The sequence below is a fragment of the Trichoplusia ni genome, chromosome 7 (assembly GCF_003590095.1).
Source record: "Trichoplusia ni isolate ovarian cell line Hi5 chromosome 7, tn1, whole genome shotgun sequence".
Classification (NCBI taxonomy): Eukaryota; Metazoa; Arthropoda; class Insecta; order Lepidoptera; family Noctuidae; genus Trichoplusia; species Trichoplusia ni.
Window position 1 is genome coordinate 12,100,338 of NC_039484.1, and position 15,181 is coordinate 12,115,518.

Below are 15,181 nucleotides of genomic sequence, written 5' to 3' on the forward strand. Positions count from 1 at the left end.
AAGTATATCTTGGATTTTTTTGCTGTTATTTGGGATAGGTGACAAGTAGACATGGTTCGTTATAATAAACAGTAAGTATAATAACAGTAAATAGAATATAACACTCGGATAAATAAAAAATAACAATCTCTTATAGAACATTAACATTATTTTACATAATGTTTTCGAATATTCGATAAGTTTCATCATTGTGAGGATTAAGTCAAAAGGGGAAAAATATATCCCTCTTAGCCTTAAATAAAACCTTTATTTTTATGATCCTTAATATTTATAGGTTAAGCAACGGCTTAACCTTGATTTTTAGTATGAAACAGGAGTAAAAACATTACTGCAATCACCTAAAACGAAACATTCACTATACTAATATCAGATTCTAGTTCTAAACCAAATACAGTTCTATTTAAAAATATATTCAACATCATTGGCACACAAATGTGGCCAAGTTATACTTTTCGAGTTAGAAAACTACGTAACTGGAAGTTAGTGCTGTTAGCAGACTTTAAATATCGAAGTGGAACTCATTCTTGGAGTGTTTCACTTATAACTACTTCTGTTACTAAGTTGTATGAAAGGTTCTACTTACTCAAGACTTATTTATTAGAATCATGAAAGGGATAGAGTTTGTAATGGATTTTCTTTGTGTTTGAGAATTTAATGTTCGGAACACTACTCTTGATACAGAGATTAAGTGAATTAGTGCTGGACATAAGAGAAAGCAAAAATTTTCAATCAATTCAGTCTTTCGAGATCCACTGCTGGACATAGGCCTCCCTCAAGTTACGCCACAACAACGGGTCCTCCGCCTTCCACATCCAGTCCAAGACATTCACCTTTTTTAAGTCCATTGGGTGGGGAATGTTGTACACAAAGTAAATTGTCAGGATATCAAATACTCTTTATTTTAGCAGATCCTCACATTTAGCTTGAGTGTAGACTGAGATAGTTTATCGAGTTGAAAGTAGAATGACAGATTTATCAACAAGTTGGTTTTTCAATTGAAGAAATATCAACATTGTCTCGTTGGGATAAAAACATTTTAGTAACGTTAACATTTGTGCTTCGATGCGTCTAGATCCCGACTCAAATGATTTGATACTAAAACTCTTATTGCATCCCGAAAGGCCTAAGCTAAAACTGGTTTGAGAATAACTAGTGGATCTAAAGGTGATTACACTCAGATACATCGCTTACCCAGCAATGAATGAGACTAATACGCTTAGTGCCTGTACTATGAGCTCTAGAAGCAGGATTGAAGTCATAATTAAAGTGAGACAGCATACTGCAATATATAGCAGCCTCTGATATCACAATAACTGTCCTCGTGATTGGCTAGAATTGTGTAAACAAAATGACCCCTGACGACATAGCCGGAGTTTGAGCACGTGGTATTTATTTATAGATTTGGCATTCAACTAAATTTATGTATAGTTCTTTTAATAAAATTTCACTCTGTCGGTTGCCAATGTTTATAAATTGTAATGTCGTAGGTTTTGTAGCAGAGATTTCTTGCGAAATCAAAAACATTTGCGTACTTTTTATTGTGATGCTTCTGTATAAAAATATATGTTCAAGCTAATTATGTTTATTTTTTTCTTGCACAACTAGTTTCGGTTAATATTAAATACCTACGCACAAATTATGACATAGTTATTAAAAATAATTTATTGTATTTCTGTTACTCAATTGACAACAAATATAAAGAGAATAGTTTAAAACCAATGTTCAATATAAATCAATGCTCACTCTTCATTCACTTAGCAAGAGAGCTTTGTCCAGCTGTGGGCCATCTGCAAGCCGGTATTTAACCGTTTAAACCTCGTTAACCTTGAACGGACTCTAACAATACTATAAAAAATACATTCAGTCGGTCAGTCACTCTTGCCAAGGCAACATGTTCGTGATAAAATCTTATCAATATAATTTGTATCAAACGAATTGATAAACATTCATATGAATGTGTACAAACGAAGAAACGTTCCTGTTTTGTTTTGCAATTGTTCGTGATAACATGTGCTGTGATTAGACGTATCTGAGAAGATAATAGTGAATAAAGTATTTAGAAAAGCCGTGAGTATATTTGACGAAGTATTTTTAGTCGACAATATTTTTATTCAGAATATCGTTTAATATGTCAGAGTCTTTGTCATCAAATAATATTCCTGTCTTCTTTATAAAAGATCCATAAATTATTATTTTTAAGGAACAAGTAAATAAGTATTTTATTTATTCCTCGAGTTTCATTATATACAGTTACGTTGTTATCAAATGATATAATAATTAACTTTTTGTCGATGATATGAGACTGTTTTTACTGTAATAAAGAGTGAAAACAATTATAAGATAACCCACTAATTATGTAATAAAACTGACAACTCCTGTAACCAACAACAATAAGTTAATGCAGCTCGAAAATAAGTAAACAGGTCTAACATTAATCGCAAACGAAAATATAAATTCTCTGATTTTACCTACATTAGTCTAAGAATAGAATTGGATAATATAAAAGACGTGCTAAGTATACATTTTTCTATAATTTAAATGGTTTGTAAACTGTGGCATAGTTCAAGCTTCAACAATCGATAGTTCTCGTTAATATTCATTACTTTCATTTAAAATAACACAAGCCAAGAATTGTAATCATTTTTACTGGAATGAAAACAGAATTTTATTTTTCAACGAAGTGTATATTAAATTTTAGACAATTTCACTTTTCCTCTTCATGAGCTCAGGCAATGCCTAATTCACTGGACGTGTTGGTATTGAAGACTTAGTTAGGTTTTAGCCGGTTCAAAAACAGTAAATAACTATGAAAGCAATTGGATTCACCAAGAGCAGGGGTGTTCTTGGTGAATCCAATTGCTTTCATAGTTATTTACTTTGGACCCTGACTTATTGCTTAGATCATTGCTACCACAACCATTTCTTTAGCCTCATTTACATAGCAGTCTTATCTCGTACACTAATGATATATTTCAACTTGTAACCTTACTATAATGAACTTTATTATAATTACGAAATCCAATGTGAAATCCATCATTATCATGTTTCACATAGTCATGTTTGGACAAAAAAGACGCATAGTGACTTCATTAAAATTACAGAGTTTTTTGATAATTATTTCCTGATCATTATACGGTACGTTAAAAGATAAACAAAGAAAATGATAAATACAAGAGTAATTGTGATGACCATTACGACATGAATTTATCTTTATTTTTAGATCCATTCCAGTTTCTCCTAAGAAAATGGCAGCAAAATCTCTAATTTCTAAAACCGGCCGAAAACTGTTGGTTACTAGATGTATATCACTTACGTCTTCAAGAGAACAAAGTGCTTGGACACCGGACAAAATAGTCAAATCGCCTCATAAAGATGTAGATATACCCAGTAGAACTGTCCCCGAACAAATATGGGAGAATATGGAACGATGGGCTGATAGAACTGCAATAGTGAGTATTGATATAAATGCAAATTTTGACTACTTCATTAAAGTACCTGATAATAGCGGGCAGTAGATTTTATTCAGGCATAAATGGAGTGTAATGTATTTGGCCCTTTAAAGAGCAAATAAAACATGCCAAAATTATAACAGATATTATTTCTAGGACTTTTATTTATCCAATTTTTTTACTGACAAATATGAAATTTTTGTAAAAAGTAAAATGCGCACAGACTCACAAAGTTAGTAAACACAGACATAAACTGATATGTAAAAACCATATATTTTTTAAGGAATGTGCCATAACGAAACAGTCTTACACTTACCATCAAATGTACAAATACTCTCGAAATTTTGCTGCAAAATTACGGACACAATTAAAAATTCGAGATGGTGATGTCGTCTGTATTATGATGCCGAATTGTCCCGATTTCGCGGTGGCAGCCATAGGAGCCTTGGAAGCTGGTGCTGAAGTTACTACTGTCAACCCTATTTACACTCCACGTAAGTTGCTAAAAGATAAATTATAAAAGAAAATAACATTTGTTGAAGATAGTGGTAAAGCAAACTAAATTTTTCTCATTTCTTTTATTTACGTATGTCAAAGTCCAATATACTCCTAAAGTAATCATTTTTTAACATACTATAATCTGACAACGTAATCCAATTTCTTATCGAAATAATTCTCATAAACTCGCAATCTTCAAATAAACAGACTACGTTATCAAACTTCAATATTTTGTTTTATCTTCCATCTGCCGTATAACTTCAATTTATCATAATTTAGACCAATACTGCACACAAAAATCAGCACTGACGCATATCATTATCAAAAAATCTTTATTGATCATATTAAGATAGATTAAGAAATTTAATATTGTTTTTTTTTTTCATTACAGACGAAGTACAACGGCAAATAACACTATCAGATCCAAAAGTTGTCATTGGTGTACCAGAAACGATTCCAGTTCTCAAGGAAGCCTTAGCATTAGCTAAAAAGGATCTTCCAATCATTTCTATCAAAGGACTTGATGGAGTATTACCACCAGAAACAATTTCATTCCAAGAATTTGCTTTAGCAGATAATGTAGATCATAGTGTATTAAAAGAAGTTCGAAGACAACCTGAGGATGTAGCATTTCTTCCGTATTCTAGTGGAACAACGGGTCTTCCAAAAGGTGTTGAACTGGTTCATAGGAATATTGTTGTTAATCTTTTACAACAGAACGTTGATACCATCAGACATTACGATGAGACAACAAGTGAGTATGCACACTTTAAAATCATCACATTTAAGATTTTAGAATGGAAAAGAACTGTTGAATGGATATACGTTATACGAGCTGCAAGCTGAATAATTATTCAAAGGCATTGCTGATAAACGATAAAAGAAAAAATCGTGAAGAATTTAGGATTCTTTCATCATCAATACTCAAACGATCCCTATATTTACGTAGAGGCCAATTTCCACGAGACAAACATCTGTAGGCTGGTAAGATTATTCTATCGCCCAACAATATGTGCAACTAGACGCACTGTTAATAAATCTGGATTGTTATTATAAGTGACTTATCCGTTTACTTCCAACAGTCGCGTTCAATTGGAGTGAGCACTTCTGCTGAATGGATTCTAGAGTGACGATGGCCTGTATACTTAGCCTGTATACTATATACGTCGTATACTTTTGTATTACATACTTGAACAATTTTCGTTATGATCAACAATTCCCTTGCTATCTCTCACATTGTTAAACCTAAAAGGTTTGTAAGATTAGGAGCTACATTTGATCTTAGAATATTTGATTATTTGCAGAGTCATCTCAGGATGTAGCTTTAGCAGTGTTACCGTTCTACCACATCTATGGCTTATCAATAGTGTTGCTACACAAGTTGTCCGTGGGTTTGAAAGTAGTAACGTTACCCAAATTCCAGCCAAATACATTTACAGATGCCCTAAAAACACATAAGACAAATGTGTTATGTGCTGCTCCTCCACTTAGTAAGTAATCGATTTTCTTTGTTTAACAAAAACTTAGCATAGTATGACATTTTGCGAAACATGATCTCGAAGCAAATAAGGTTTTATGATATACCTGTGTTCAACTTCCAGTACTGTTTCTTGGTTCCCATCCCGGAATAACAAATGAGCATCTAGCTTTCATCAAAACAATCACTTCAGGAGCTGCTCCATTGCCAAGGAAGGATGTTGTCAGTGTCCTTGATAAAGTGAAGGTAAAACAGTATATTATTCGTTGAATAATATTTTTTGATTCTCACTGTTCCACAAAAGCTATTAACAATCTAAAACGAATAAATGAACAAAACATAATAATAATTAACTTGCTTTGCATAATAAAATTAGTTGTAACTTAGTAACATTAATATTCTTCAAAGTCGTTTTTTTGCGGATTGAGCTCTATTTCAGTGAATTATTTATTCGTATCATATTTCATCATGTTATATTCCTTCTTTACTCGTAAGTATTTCTATTGCAACACAAAATTAAGTTAGGAAAAAATAGATAAACAACCGGTTTTTTATTCTTGGTTTGGTCACCCTATATAAACAAAACTTATCATTTATACTTAAAGATAAACAAACAGACAAGATATCGGTACGTTGACTATGCGCTTATTATAGCTACGGTATGATCTATCATTGGTGAGAGAACGGGACGCAGCACATGCATCCATCTCGTTTTCACAACGAAGACAGATCTATTATTTAATTCATATCACAGACACCATTAAATTTTATCTGCATAGATCCAAGAACGCTTGTTTCGAGTTTGAATTTGTCTTAGTACATGAGTTGAGTGTTTGTGCTGATCAAATAGCAATGAGCAAAAAAATATCAGTACAGCTTTATATTTACTATGCAAAACTTGTAAGGACTCTAGAGGCTACTACACTCGGAAGTTGATACGCTACTTGCTGTTCTTGTTCTTGTTTTTATTTAGTTGGTCTCCTGTCTGGTTCTTTTGTTTTTCCTGTACGTGGTAACAAGTTATGGGCACAAGAAAATATTTGGTGATCTTTCAGCAGGTTGAGTGGAACTTGCTTCTATGCTATTCTATGCTTGGATACTAAAAATCTCTTCACCGAATCGATATTATACACATTCTCCCAGTGTCTTATTTTTTAGGCAGATTTCTAATTGTATATTCAGTCAATAACGATATTAAATGGTTGTTTCTTTTGCAGCACAAACTGAACTTCCTCCAAGTTTACGGCTTAACTGAAACAGCGCCACTGGCAACTGCGATGCTACCTGGATCTGAGAACTACGCTTCAGCAGGTTATGCCATCTCGAATACAGAGTTGAGGATAGTCGACACAGCTTTGAATCCTTTGGGACCAAAGGAGGTATAATATCATGTTTTTGTAACGGTTGTCTTCCAATCGGAACCTCTCGTATTTATTGGTCAACTACGTGACATACATTTTATGAAAAGTAAATTTATCATAAAGCACTTATTATACTTAAATTAAATTAAAGGCTTATACTCCCATTATGTAAATCATTTTTCGCGTTGAGCAATGAAATATTTTCAGAACACTATTTGTACGAATGTAGATTTACAATTAAGATTTTCATCAAAAATGTCTTTTAAACAAAACTATTTGTATAATAGGTTGGCGAACTTTTGATCCGCGGTCCTCAAGTAATGAAAGGGTATAGGAATAATCCAGAAGCAACCAAAAAGTGTATGACTGAAGACGGTTGGTTCCAAACTGGTGATCTCGCAAGCATCGATATCGATGGAACTGTGACGATAGCTGATCGGCTTAAGGAACTTATTAAGGTAAATGAAAGAAAAAAAAACAAGTCTCACATAGGTTTTTCAAGACATTAAAATTAACGCAAGTACAAATGATATAAGGAAACCAAAAAAAGGTTTTTAGTCATATTCCTAATACTATAAGCGGTTATATATAAGTAAGTACTTATATATATTAGCAGCTGTGATAACTTAATTGTACATTTTACCATTAAATGGTAGACTTTAAAATAGTTTTTGCGATATTACCTAGATCTAAATTGACTGCTGGCGTGGATCCAAAAATAGTACTTTAACTATGAATGGAATTTAGAAATCATTGAAGATAAAAACAATTTGTTGAATTTGATATTTGAGTTAATTTTAGAAACACTTACAATTCTCCTACTAATGAGACTTTCTTGAGGAATGAAATTATTATTGCTCAGACACAATTAAGCATTTTCTTCACAAATGCCATACCCTCTCCGATAAAGTTTAGTTAACAAAAACCGTTCCATAATTTCAGGTGAAAGGCTACCAAGTACCACCAGCAGAACTAGAAAATGTGCTAAAGGAACATCCAGATGTTCTAGACGCTGCTGTAATCGGTGTACCTGATGCAAGAATGGGTGAAGTTCCTAAAGCCTTCATAGTTCTACGAGACGGACACAGAGCAGACGCTCATTCTATCACTAATTTCGTGTCAAAAAGAGTAGCAGAATACAAGAGGATCAAAGACGTCAGATTTCTAAAAGAGTTACCAAAAAACCCTTCTGGAAAGATTTTGAGAAGGGTCTTGAAAGAACTTTAAAATTATTGTTTAAAGAAAATTAAAATAAAAGTATTTTCTAAATGTCTAACCATTTATTCTTTTATTTTGATGTGTTTATCGCTCAATCTTACTAGTATAGTTCTCAATTATCGAATGTATTATATGTTATTCATGTACATGTTTTGCGGGGTATTCAGCTTAATCTCCAACATCCGTCGTCCCCATCAAATTTGGTTACAATGCAATTATAAAAAACCTCTTATTACTGAAAAAGATGTCTTCGATTTCTTATCCATGCTTTTCTAGACATAAATCTAAAACAAAATACAAATGTATAGCAACACTATTTCTTTCACATTTCTCACTTGCTCTCTGGTAAACGATTTACATTTAGAACTTCTCACACCGCGGTTTAATTAGAATCAATGTTCTAGGCTCGGTATTTTTGACGTTGTAGTAGTTGAGTGGTGCAACCTACCTGTATTGTTCTAGTAACTTCAAATATTGTTCCTGTTCATAAATAAATGGTCATACTAGTTTTTTGATTAAAGCTTTTTTGGATGATGCTTTACGATGTGCGATATGTTACATTGTATTATCTATCTACTTAAATATCGCTAAGATGATCATCATTTGTATGGGACGAGACTTTGTTCAGCTGTTGAACATCTACAAGCCGGTATTACACTCAAACCGTTGAAAACATCGTTAACCTTGAACGAATGCTAACAATGTGATAAAAAATACATTTAGTTGGACACACACTCTTGCCAAAGCATCATGTATGTGAATATAATCTTTTCGATATAATTCAAATACAAATAAGCTGAAAAACATTTTTATTTTTGCGAATAAAGCAAGAAAGGTTTACCTTTTTTTACTGTTTTTGATAACAAGTGTTGTGATTAAAACTATCAAGAAATGCAAAGAAGATAAATCTGTGAGTATATTACAAACAGTATTTCAAAACGATTGTCATATGCCTTGTGATTAAAGTGGTACTATAAAACTGATCTTCTAACGTTCTAGAATTTGTAGTTCTACATTTAACAGGTTTTAAAAAAAAGGGTTCGAGATTCAAAGTGATAGATCAAAAAAGATACAAAAAATGATTGTGCCTTTCTTTTGCATTGCGAATTAAGCGCTAATATTATCACCGGTACAATATATTATGTAACTTATCAAATTTGACAGCACAAGTCAAACAAATTTAAAACAGTACATTATTAGATAATAATTACAGATAAGCAGTATTTATTTCAAGTCGGTTGAATGTTTTTGTTCTTAAAGCATATTATATCTTATCTATTTAACCACCGAATACAAAACATTCTTTATTTTTATGAATGAAGAATGCATTGTCTACGTCTTTACTATTCTCGACTTTTAGGAACATTTATATTTCCAACATCGAAACAATACCAAACGAACAAAATCAATAATGACAAACAAAACATTTCTCTAGATACAAAGATAATATTCCTAGTACAAAATATTAATCGAAATCATTGACGAGGTTGTGCCAAACGCTAATTAATAGATACTCATATGAAACAGAATTCCGAAGACACAATAAATATTATAAGCACTCAGTAATTGATTTCGTCTAACCTCCCTTTTCGATCTATTTTTATTACCAATCAATAAATTGAGAGAGGTATTTTCAATACTAATGAATCATGAAATCTAGACCTGATATATTTTGACTAGCGTACATTAATTGTTAATAATGTGTATGTATTTTTAGGTTCATTCCAAGGTAAAAAATGACTGCTAAATCCATAATTTCTAATACTGCCCAAAAACTATTAGCATTCAGATTTATACCACTAACATCTTCAAGGGAACTAAGTGCCTGGACACCAGACAAAATAGTAAAGTCACCTCATAGAGATGTGGATATACCAAATCGAACTGTCCCTGAACAAATATGGGAGAATATGGAGCGATGGGTTGATAGAACTGCAATAGTAAGTATTGATATGTATGCAATAAAGCGGGGCTTTGAAACTTTGAAGCCATCAAGGAAAAGAAGTATATATTTATTCTATTTACTTTCAGTAAAGTTCTAAATTATTTGATTACACTTCCAATCATCCATTCAGACAAACAAAATTCTAAAATTTAAGCATATGAATAGTTTAGGCAAAACTTTAAATTAATATAAATTATTTATTTTTAAGGAATGTGCTATAACAAAGCAATCGTATACGTACTATCAAATGTACAAGTACTCTCGAAATTTCGCTGCAAAATTACGTACACTATTAAAAATTCAAGATGGAGACGTCATTTGTATTATGATGCCTAATTCTCCCGATTTCGCGGTGGCAGCCATAGGAGCCTTGGAAGCTGGTGCTGAAGTTACTACTGTCAACCCTATTTATACTCCACGTAAGTTGTTAAAGGTTATAGAAGAAAATAACAGCAATTATAACTTATTACGTTGATGACAATTTCGTAGGAGAATAATGATGTATAAGAGTCAACAGGACGATTTTTTCGTTTTAGTTTTGGGTACGAAAGCTGCATCAATTTAGGTATACACTGAAAATGGCTTAGAATTCATCGCAGCATAGCAACATACATAAAACAAAAAATATTCATATTATATTAATCTCAGTATAAGCACGACTTGATTAACTTTCATAAAATATTTTTTTCAGATGAGGTGCATCGTCAAATTACACTATCAGATCCAAAAGTTTTATTCGGTGTACCAGAAACGATTCCAGTTCTCAAGGAAGCCTTAGCATTAGCTAAAAAGGATCTTCCAGTCATTTGTATCAAAGGAGTTGATGGAGTATTACCACCAGAAACAATTTCATTTCAAGAATTTGCTTTAGCAGATAATGTAGATCATAGTATATTAAAAGAAGTTCGAAGACAATCAGAGGATGTAGCATTTCTTCCGTATTCTAGTGGAACAACGGGTCTTCCGAAAGGCGTTGAATTAGTACATAGAAATATCGTTGTTAACTTCTTGCAACAGAATGTTGATACTCTTAGGCATTACGATGAGACCACAAGTAAGTTTCCAAAATATTGAAAAAAAAAATTACCAGCTGGTATTAAAAAAATGATTTTGTTCGACTATGACGTAGGTTTTTATAGGTCCAATTTAACAGCTAAAATATAAGTATATATTTTATTTCTTACAGAAACCAGCCAGGATACAGTTTTGGCCGTGTTGCCCTTCTACCACATTTACGGCTTATCAATAATACTTTTACACAAACTATCAGTGGGTTTGAAAGTGGTGACGTTGCCCAAATTTCAGCCGAATACCTTTATCGATGCTCTGAAAGAACATAAAACAAACGTGTTATGTGCTGCTCCTCCTCTTAGTAAGTTTTTACAATTGTTAAGAAAATTATTAAAGAAAACCCAGTCATGTCCGTCGTACTTGAGACTCTGTGGGTTATGTGGCGAAAGATAAAAAGATGTTTGTTTGTCAAAAAAAGCTTTGAAAATCTTTAATTCATTTTCCACCCCCAATAATCCTTATTTTTAGTATATTTTTAAGTACATCATCTGTGAATATTTTAATTGGCTGGCTTTTACGTTTCATGATGGTAAGACAGACAGACAGTCGAGCAAACGGCAGACGATTGGTAATAGGGTATTGCTTTTACCCTTTAACCCCAAAACAAATAATGATAAAAGATTTCATTTAGGCTTTTGTTTGACATTATATTTAACATGTTTGACTCTATGCTTTTAATTACGAACTAACTTGCGTCTTTCAGTATTGTTCCTTGGTTCACACCCTGTGATAACTAACGAGCATCTGGCATCTATCAAAACCATCACTTCAGGATCTGCCCCGTTGCCAAGGGTGGATGTTGTCAGGGTCCTTGATAAAGTGAAGGTATACTGATTTTGTTTGTCTATGAGATTATGGTTTCAAACAACACACTACGTTATCATAGGGAATCAAATACTTCTATCGATTTAAAAAGCAGTTTTTGATACACTTATTTTTTTTTGTATTCATTGTCTAATTAGTACGTTAACACTTACTATTTTTTTGCTTCTGCAGCATAAACTGAATTTTCTCCAAGTTTATGGCTTAACTGAAACATCACCACTAGCAACAGCCATGCTACCTGGATCTGAGAACTACGCTTCAGCAGGTTATGCTATCTCAAATACAGAGTTGAGGATAGTCGATTCAGATTTAAAACCTTTGGGTCCAAAAGAGGTAAGTAAGCTAGTAAGATTTACGTGGCATGTAAAATCTAATCTCTTACAAATCTTAAGTATTCTTTTCATCAGAAGGGTATGCAAACAATTTATTGTCTTTTAAATAAGATTATCTTTACAACAGGTTGGCGAACTTTTGATCCGCGGTCCTCAAGTTATGAAAGGGTATAGGAATAATCCAGAAGCAACCAAAAAGTGTATGACTGAAGACGGTTGGTTCCAAACTGGTGATCTCGCAAGCATCGATATCGATGGAACTGTGACGATAGCTGATCGACTCAAAGAACTTATAAAGGTAAGTGAAAAAAGAGATCAAAATCGAAAAACTCATCCTTAATATCTAAAAGAAATTAAAATTTTAACGAAGTTACATCAGTAACGGACACTGTAATCAATGAGCCCAAAATATCCAACAGCTTTTTAGTAATTTACCTAAAACTTTAAGGTAACAAATAGTAGTAGCAAATTCATCGATGTTTTATTGATAAAGGGTAAACGTTTCAGATCCAATTATAGTTTAGTTGTCATGCCGCCGAAATCTAAATTTACAGTTGGCGTAGATCCAAAAATAGATTTCTAATTGACTATAAATGGTTATTTATTTTTCAAATGAAATTAGCAGACAATATGAAAAATAATAAACAATATAGTCGAGCGTTTTTGGAATTCCTTAATGTATGTTTATGACCCTCTTTTAACCACACTCAAAAATCAAAATCAATATCAGTCATTCGTACGCTGTTTTTAAACTTTTTTAAAATAGCTTTTATTGTACACTTTTGACTACACTCAAAAACGTTATTAGGTAAATCGAAGAATCTTAAACTATTCCATTTTTTTCAGGTAAAAGGCTTCCAAGTACCACCTGCCGAACTAGAAAATGTATTGAAGGAACATCCAGATGTTTTAGACGCTGCCGTAATCGGTGTACCTGATGTAAGAATGGGTGAAGTTCCTAAAGCCTTCATAGTTCTACGAGACGGAAAAAGAGCAGACGCTCATTCTATCACCAACTTTGTATCAAAAAGAGTAGCAGAATACAAGAGGATCAAAGAAGTCAGATTTCTAAATGAACTTCCAAAAAATCCGTCTGGAAAAATTCTGAGAAGGGTTTTGAAAGAACTTTAATTCTTTTTGCCACATGCTATTGTAATTGGTGTGTTAGATCTCACTGCTAGGCAAAGAAGCCAATCTTTTCTATCTGTTGCAAGTTCTTGTCACGTGCACCTCGACATTCTAACAGACAATTCAGAGCTAATGATCCGCAGATAACCTCGACGACGATATCCTTTCTCCGGAGTCCAGATCTTTGCCCATTGGGAAGCCTCATCCGTTCTTTGAGCAGTGGAGAGCACTAATTAAAATAAAATCATACAAGTACTCTTACTTTAAATGTTTGTCTAAAATGGCTTTCAGCGAAGTGATTAAGCTGACAATCGCCATTTTTTTAAGAATGTTGAGTTTTTAACATTGTTGTACACGTTATTATTATATTACAAGAGGAAATACAAAAAAAGACTCATAGAACTGAAAAATTTACTGATTCTTTCCTCAGTTACCCCGTTAATGTAGACATCAACTACGAAGTATAAGCGGTCACGTGCGTTTATAACAACTAAACTTTTGCAACTGGCACACAGCTTTTGAATTTCGAATGGGAATAGCAAACATATTTTTTCTTTTTCCGATTTCACAGATTTCACTTTTGATTTTTTGCATAAGAATGATTTTTTAATCACAGATAATTTATCCAAAATATTTGTGAATGAAATTCCTAGTCACTATTATCCTTTTTTATTTTTGACATCCTTTGAAATATGTGTTTATTACATTTACTTTTTATGGTTTTTGTTGAAAACTTTGATAGAATCATTGCCAAGTGAAATACAGAACAAGTAACCACAGCTAAAACGGAATATAAATTACCAACTAGACCTACTATTGCCAGTTAAAAACCTGAAAAACGCATCCTCAGTAACTTTCCAAACTCAACCACCCAAACTCCATACAAACAAATTTACAAAAGTCAACCTACGAAAATAGGCACATCATTAGATTGAACCGACAAAGAGGAAACCATTTAAGTCTTGCTGTTTTCGTTCTGTGCTGAATATTAGTGCGCCGAACACACCGTAGTGTGTAGGAATATTCAAAACGATTTTGAATAAATTATTGAAAAATCTGTACATCTATTAAAGTAAGCAGTTTTTTGACACTCGACTTCACGTTTTATTTTACCAAACCATAACTGTCAACGTTCTGGTAAACAATAAACTAAAGAAGTAAACGTCCGTTAAGGCCCATTAACACCCAAAAAAAAACTTTTACATTAACAGATGCATTACCCCAAAATCTCTTTAGACGAACTTGGGGTAAACTCGTCAATAAAGTTCGACCGTAAATAGGACGCCTGTCCTCACGCAGACGGCAACAAAATCGTATTAGGAGACAATCTTAACTCCAAGTTTCCTCAAGCAACCCTCGCAAGAACTGCGGTAGCAGATTAACCGAGTGATTAATAGGGGACGCCCAAATTCAGTCTAATGATGAGGATGACCATGGAACTAGGTCACCAAGATTTTACAGCTGGAACACTTGGGCTTGAATAAAATGTTTCCTTACTTAAACGTTGTAAGAAAAACATAACGCCATTATTATAGCTGTGGACAATGCAGAAAAAAGTTTTTTTTTAATTTCTCTCATGTCATACGCATCTTCAGTCCTTGGTCCTTCCCAATAAGGAAAGACAAAAATACTTCGTGACGCTTAAGAAGTCCAATTAATAATGTATAATTTTTACATTGAGATTGATGGTTTAAAATTTTTGTTTTTCAGCTGAAATAAAAAACAGAAACAAGAATTTCGAAGTTATTTCAGAGCAACTTTATGACATTTTCATGGCAGAGGTAATCAGTCAGTGGTAGGTGTAAATAAACCTCAAAAATATTTGTGAAATAAAGTATTTGTAAAGTTAAGTTAGTACTCCATTCTCTTAAGAATTA

At 32.9% G+C, this 15,181-nt stretch overlaps 2 protein-coding genes across 3 annotated transcripts; both read left to right on the top strand.

Moving 5' to 3' along the window:
• Positions 1 to 1,856: 1,856 nt before the first annotated feature.
• On the top strand, positions 1,857 to 8,063 carry LOC113495710 (probable 4-coumarate--CoA ligase 3). The gene is made up of 9 exons (XM_026874603.1): positions 1,857 to 2,067; positions 3,221 to 3,449; positions 3,733 to 3,943; positions 4,339 to 4,701; positions 5,252 to 5,437; positions 5,549 to 5,670; positions 6,642 to 6,803; positions 7,073 to 7,243; positions 7,728 to 8,063. Exons 2-9 carry the CDS (start codon positions 3,246 to 3,248, stop codon positions 8,010 to 8,012), a joined length of 1,704 nt encoding a protein of 567 aa, XP_026730404.1. The 5' UTR covers positions 1,857 to 2,067; positions 3,221 to 3,245; the 3' UTR covers positions 8,013 to 8,063.
• Positions 8,064 to 8,122: 59 nt separating this feature from the next.
• Positions 8,123 to 14,399, top strand: LOC113495711 (probable 4-coumarate--CoA ligase 3). 2 transcript variants are annotated; one of them, XM_026874604.1, is made up of 9 exons: positions 8,123 to 8,913; positions 9,721 to 9,943; positions 10,157 to 10,367; positions 10,640 to 11,002; positions 11,135 to 11,320; positions 11,723 to 11,844; positions 12,016 to 12,177; positions 12,304 to 12,474; positions 13,023 to 14,399. In XM_026874604.1, exons 2-9 carry the CDS (start codon positions 9,740 to 9,742, stop codon positions 13,305 to 13,307), a joined length of 1,704 nt encoding a protein of 567 aa, XP_026730405.1. In that variant the 5' UTR covers positions 8,123 to 8,913; positions 9,721 to 9,739; the 3' UTR covers positions 13,308 to 14,399. The 2 variants fall into 2 exon arrangements, with proteins under 2 accessions (XP_026730405.1, XP_026730406.1); XM_026874605.1 differs by lacking the exon at positions 8,123 to 8,913 and having other exon boundaries at positions 9,030 to 9,943.
• Positions 14,400 to 15,181: the final 782 nt, after the last annotated feature.

Bases quoted from the DNA above. Each gene is read 5' to 3' on its own strand.
- LOC113495710 (XM_026874603.1), top strand. From the start codon at position 3,246: ATGGCAGCAAAATCTCTAATTTCTAAAACCGGCCGAAAACTGTTGGTT. The intron at 5,438-5,548 runs GTAAGTAATCGA...TTCAACTTCCAG, and splicing joins ATGTGCTGCTCCTCCACTTA to TACTGTTTCTTGGTTCCCAT. The intron at 5,671-6,641 runs GTAAAACAGTAT...TTTCTTTTGCAG, and splicing joins GTGTCCTTGATAAAGTGAAG to CACAAACTGAACTTCCTCCA.
- LOC113495711 (XM_026874604.1), top strand. From the start codon at position 9,740: ATGACTGCTAAATCCATAATTTCTAATACTGCCCAAAAACTATTAGCA. The intron at 10,368-10,639 runs GTAAGTTGTTAA...TATTTTTTTCAG, and splicing joins CAACCCTATTTATACTCCAC to ATGAGGTGCATCGTCAAATT. The intron at 12,475-13,022 runs GTAAGTGAAAAA...CATTTTTTTCAG, and splicing joins GACTCAAAGAACTTATAAAG to GTAAAAGGCTTCCAAGTACC.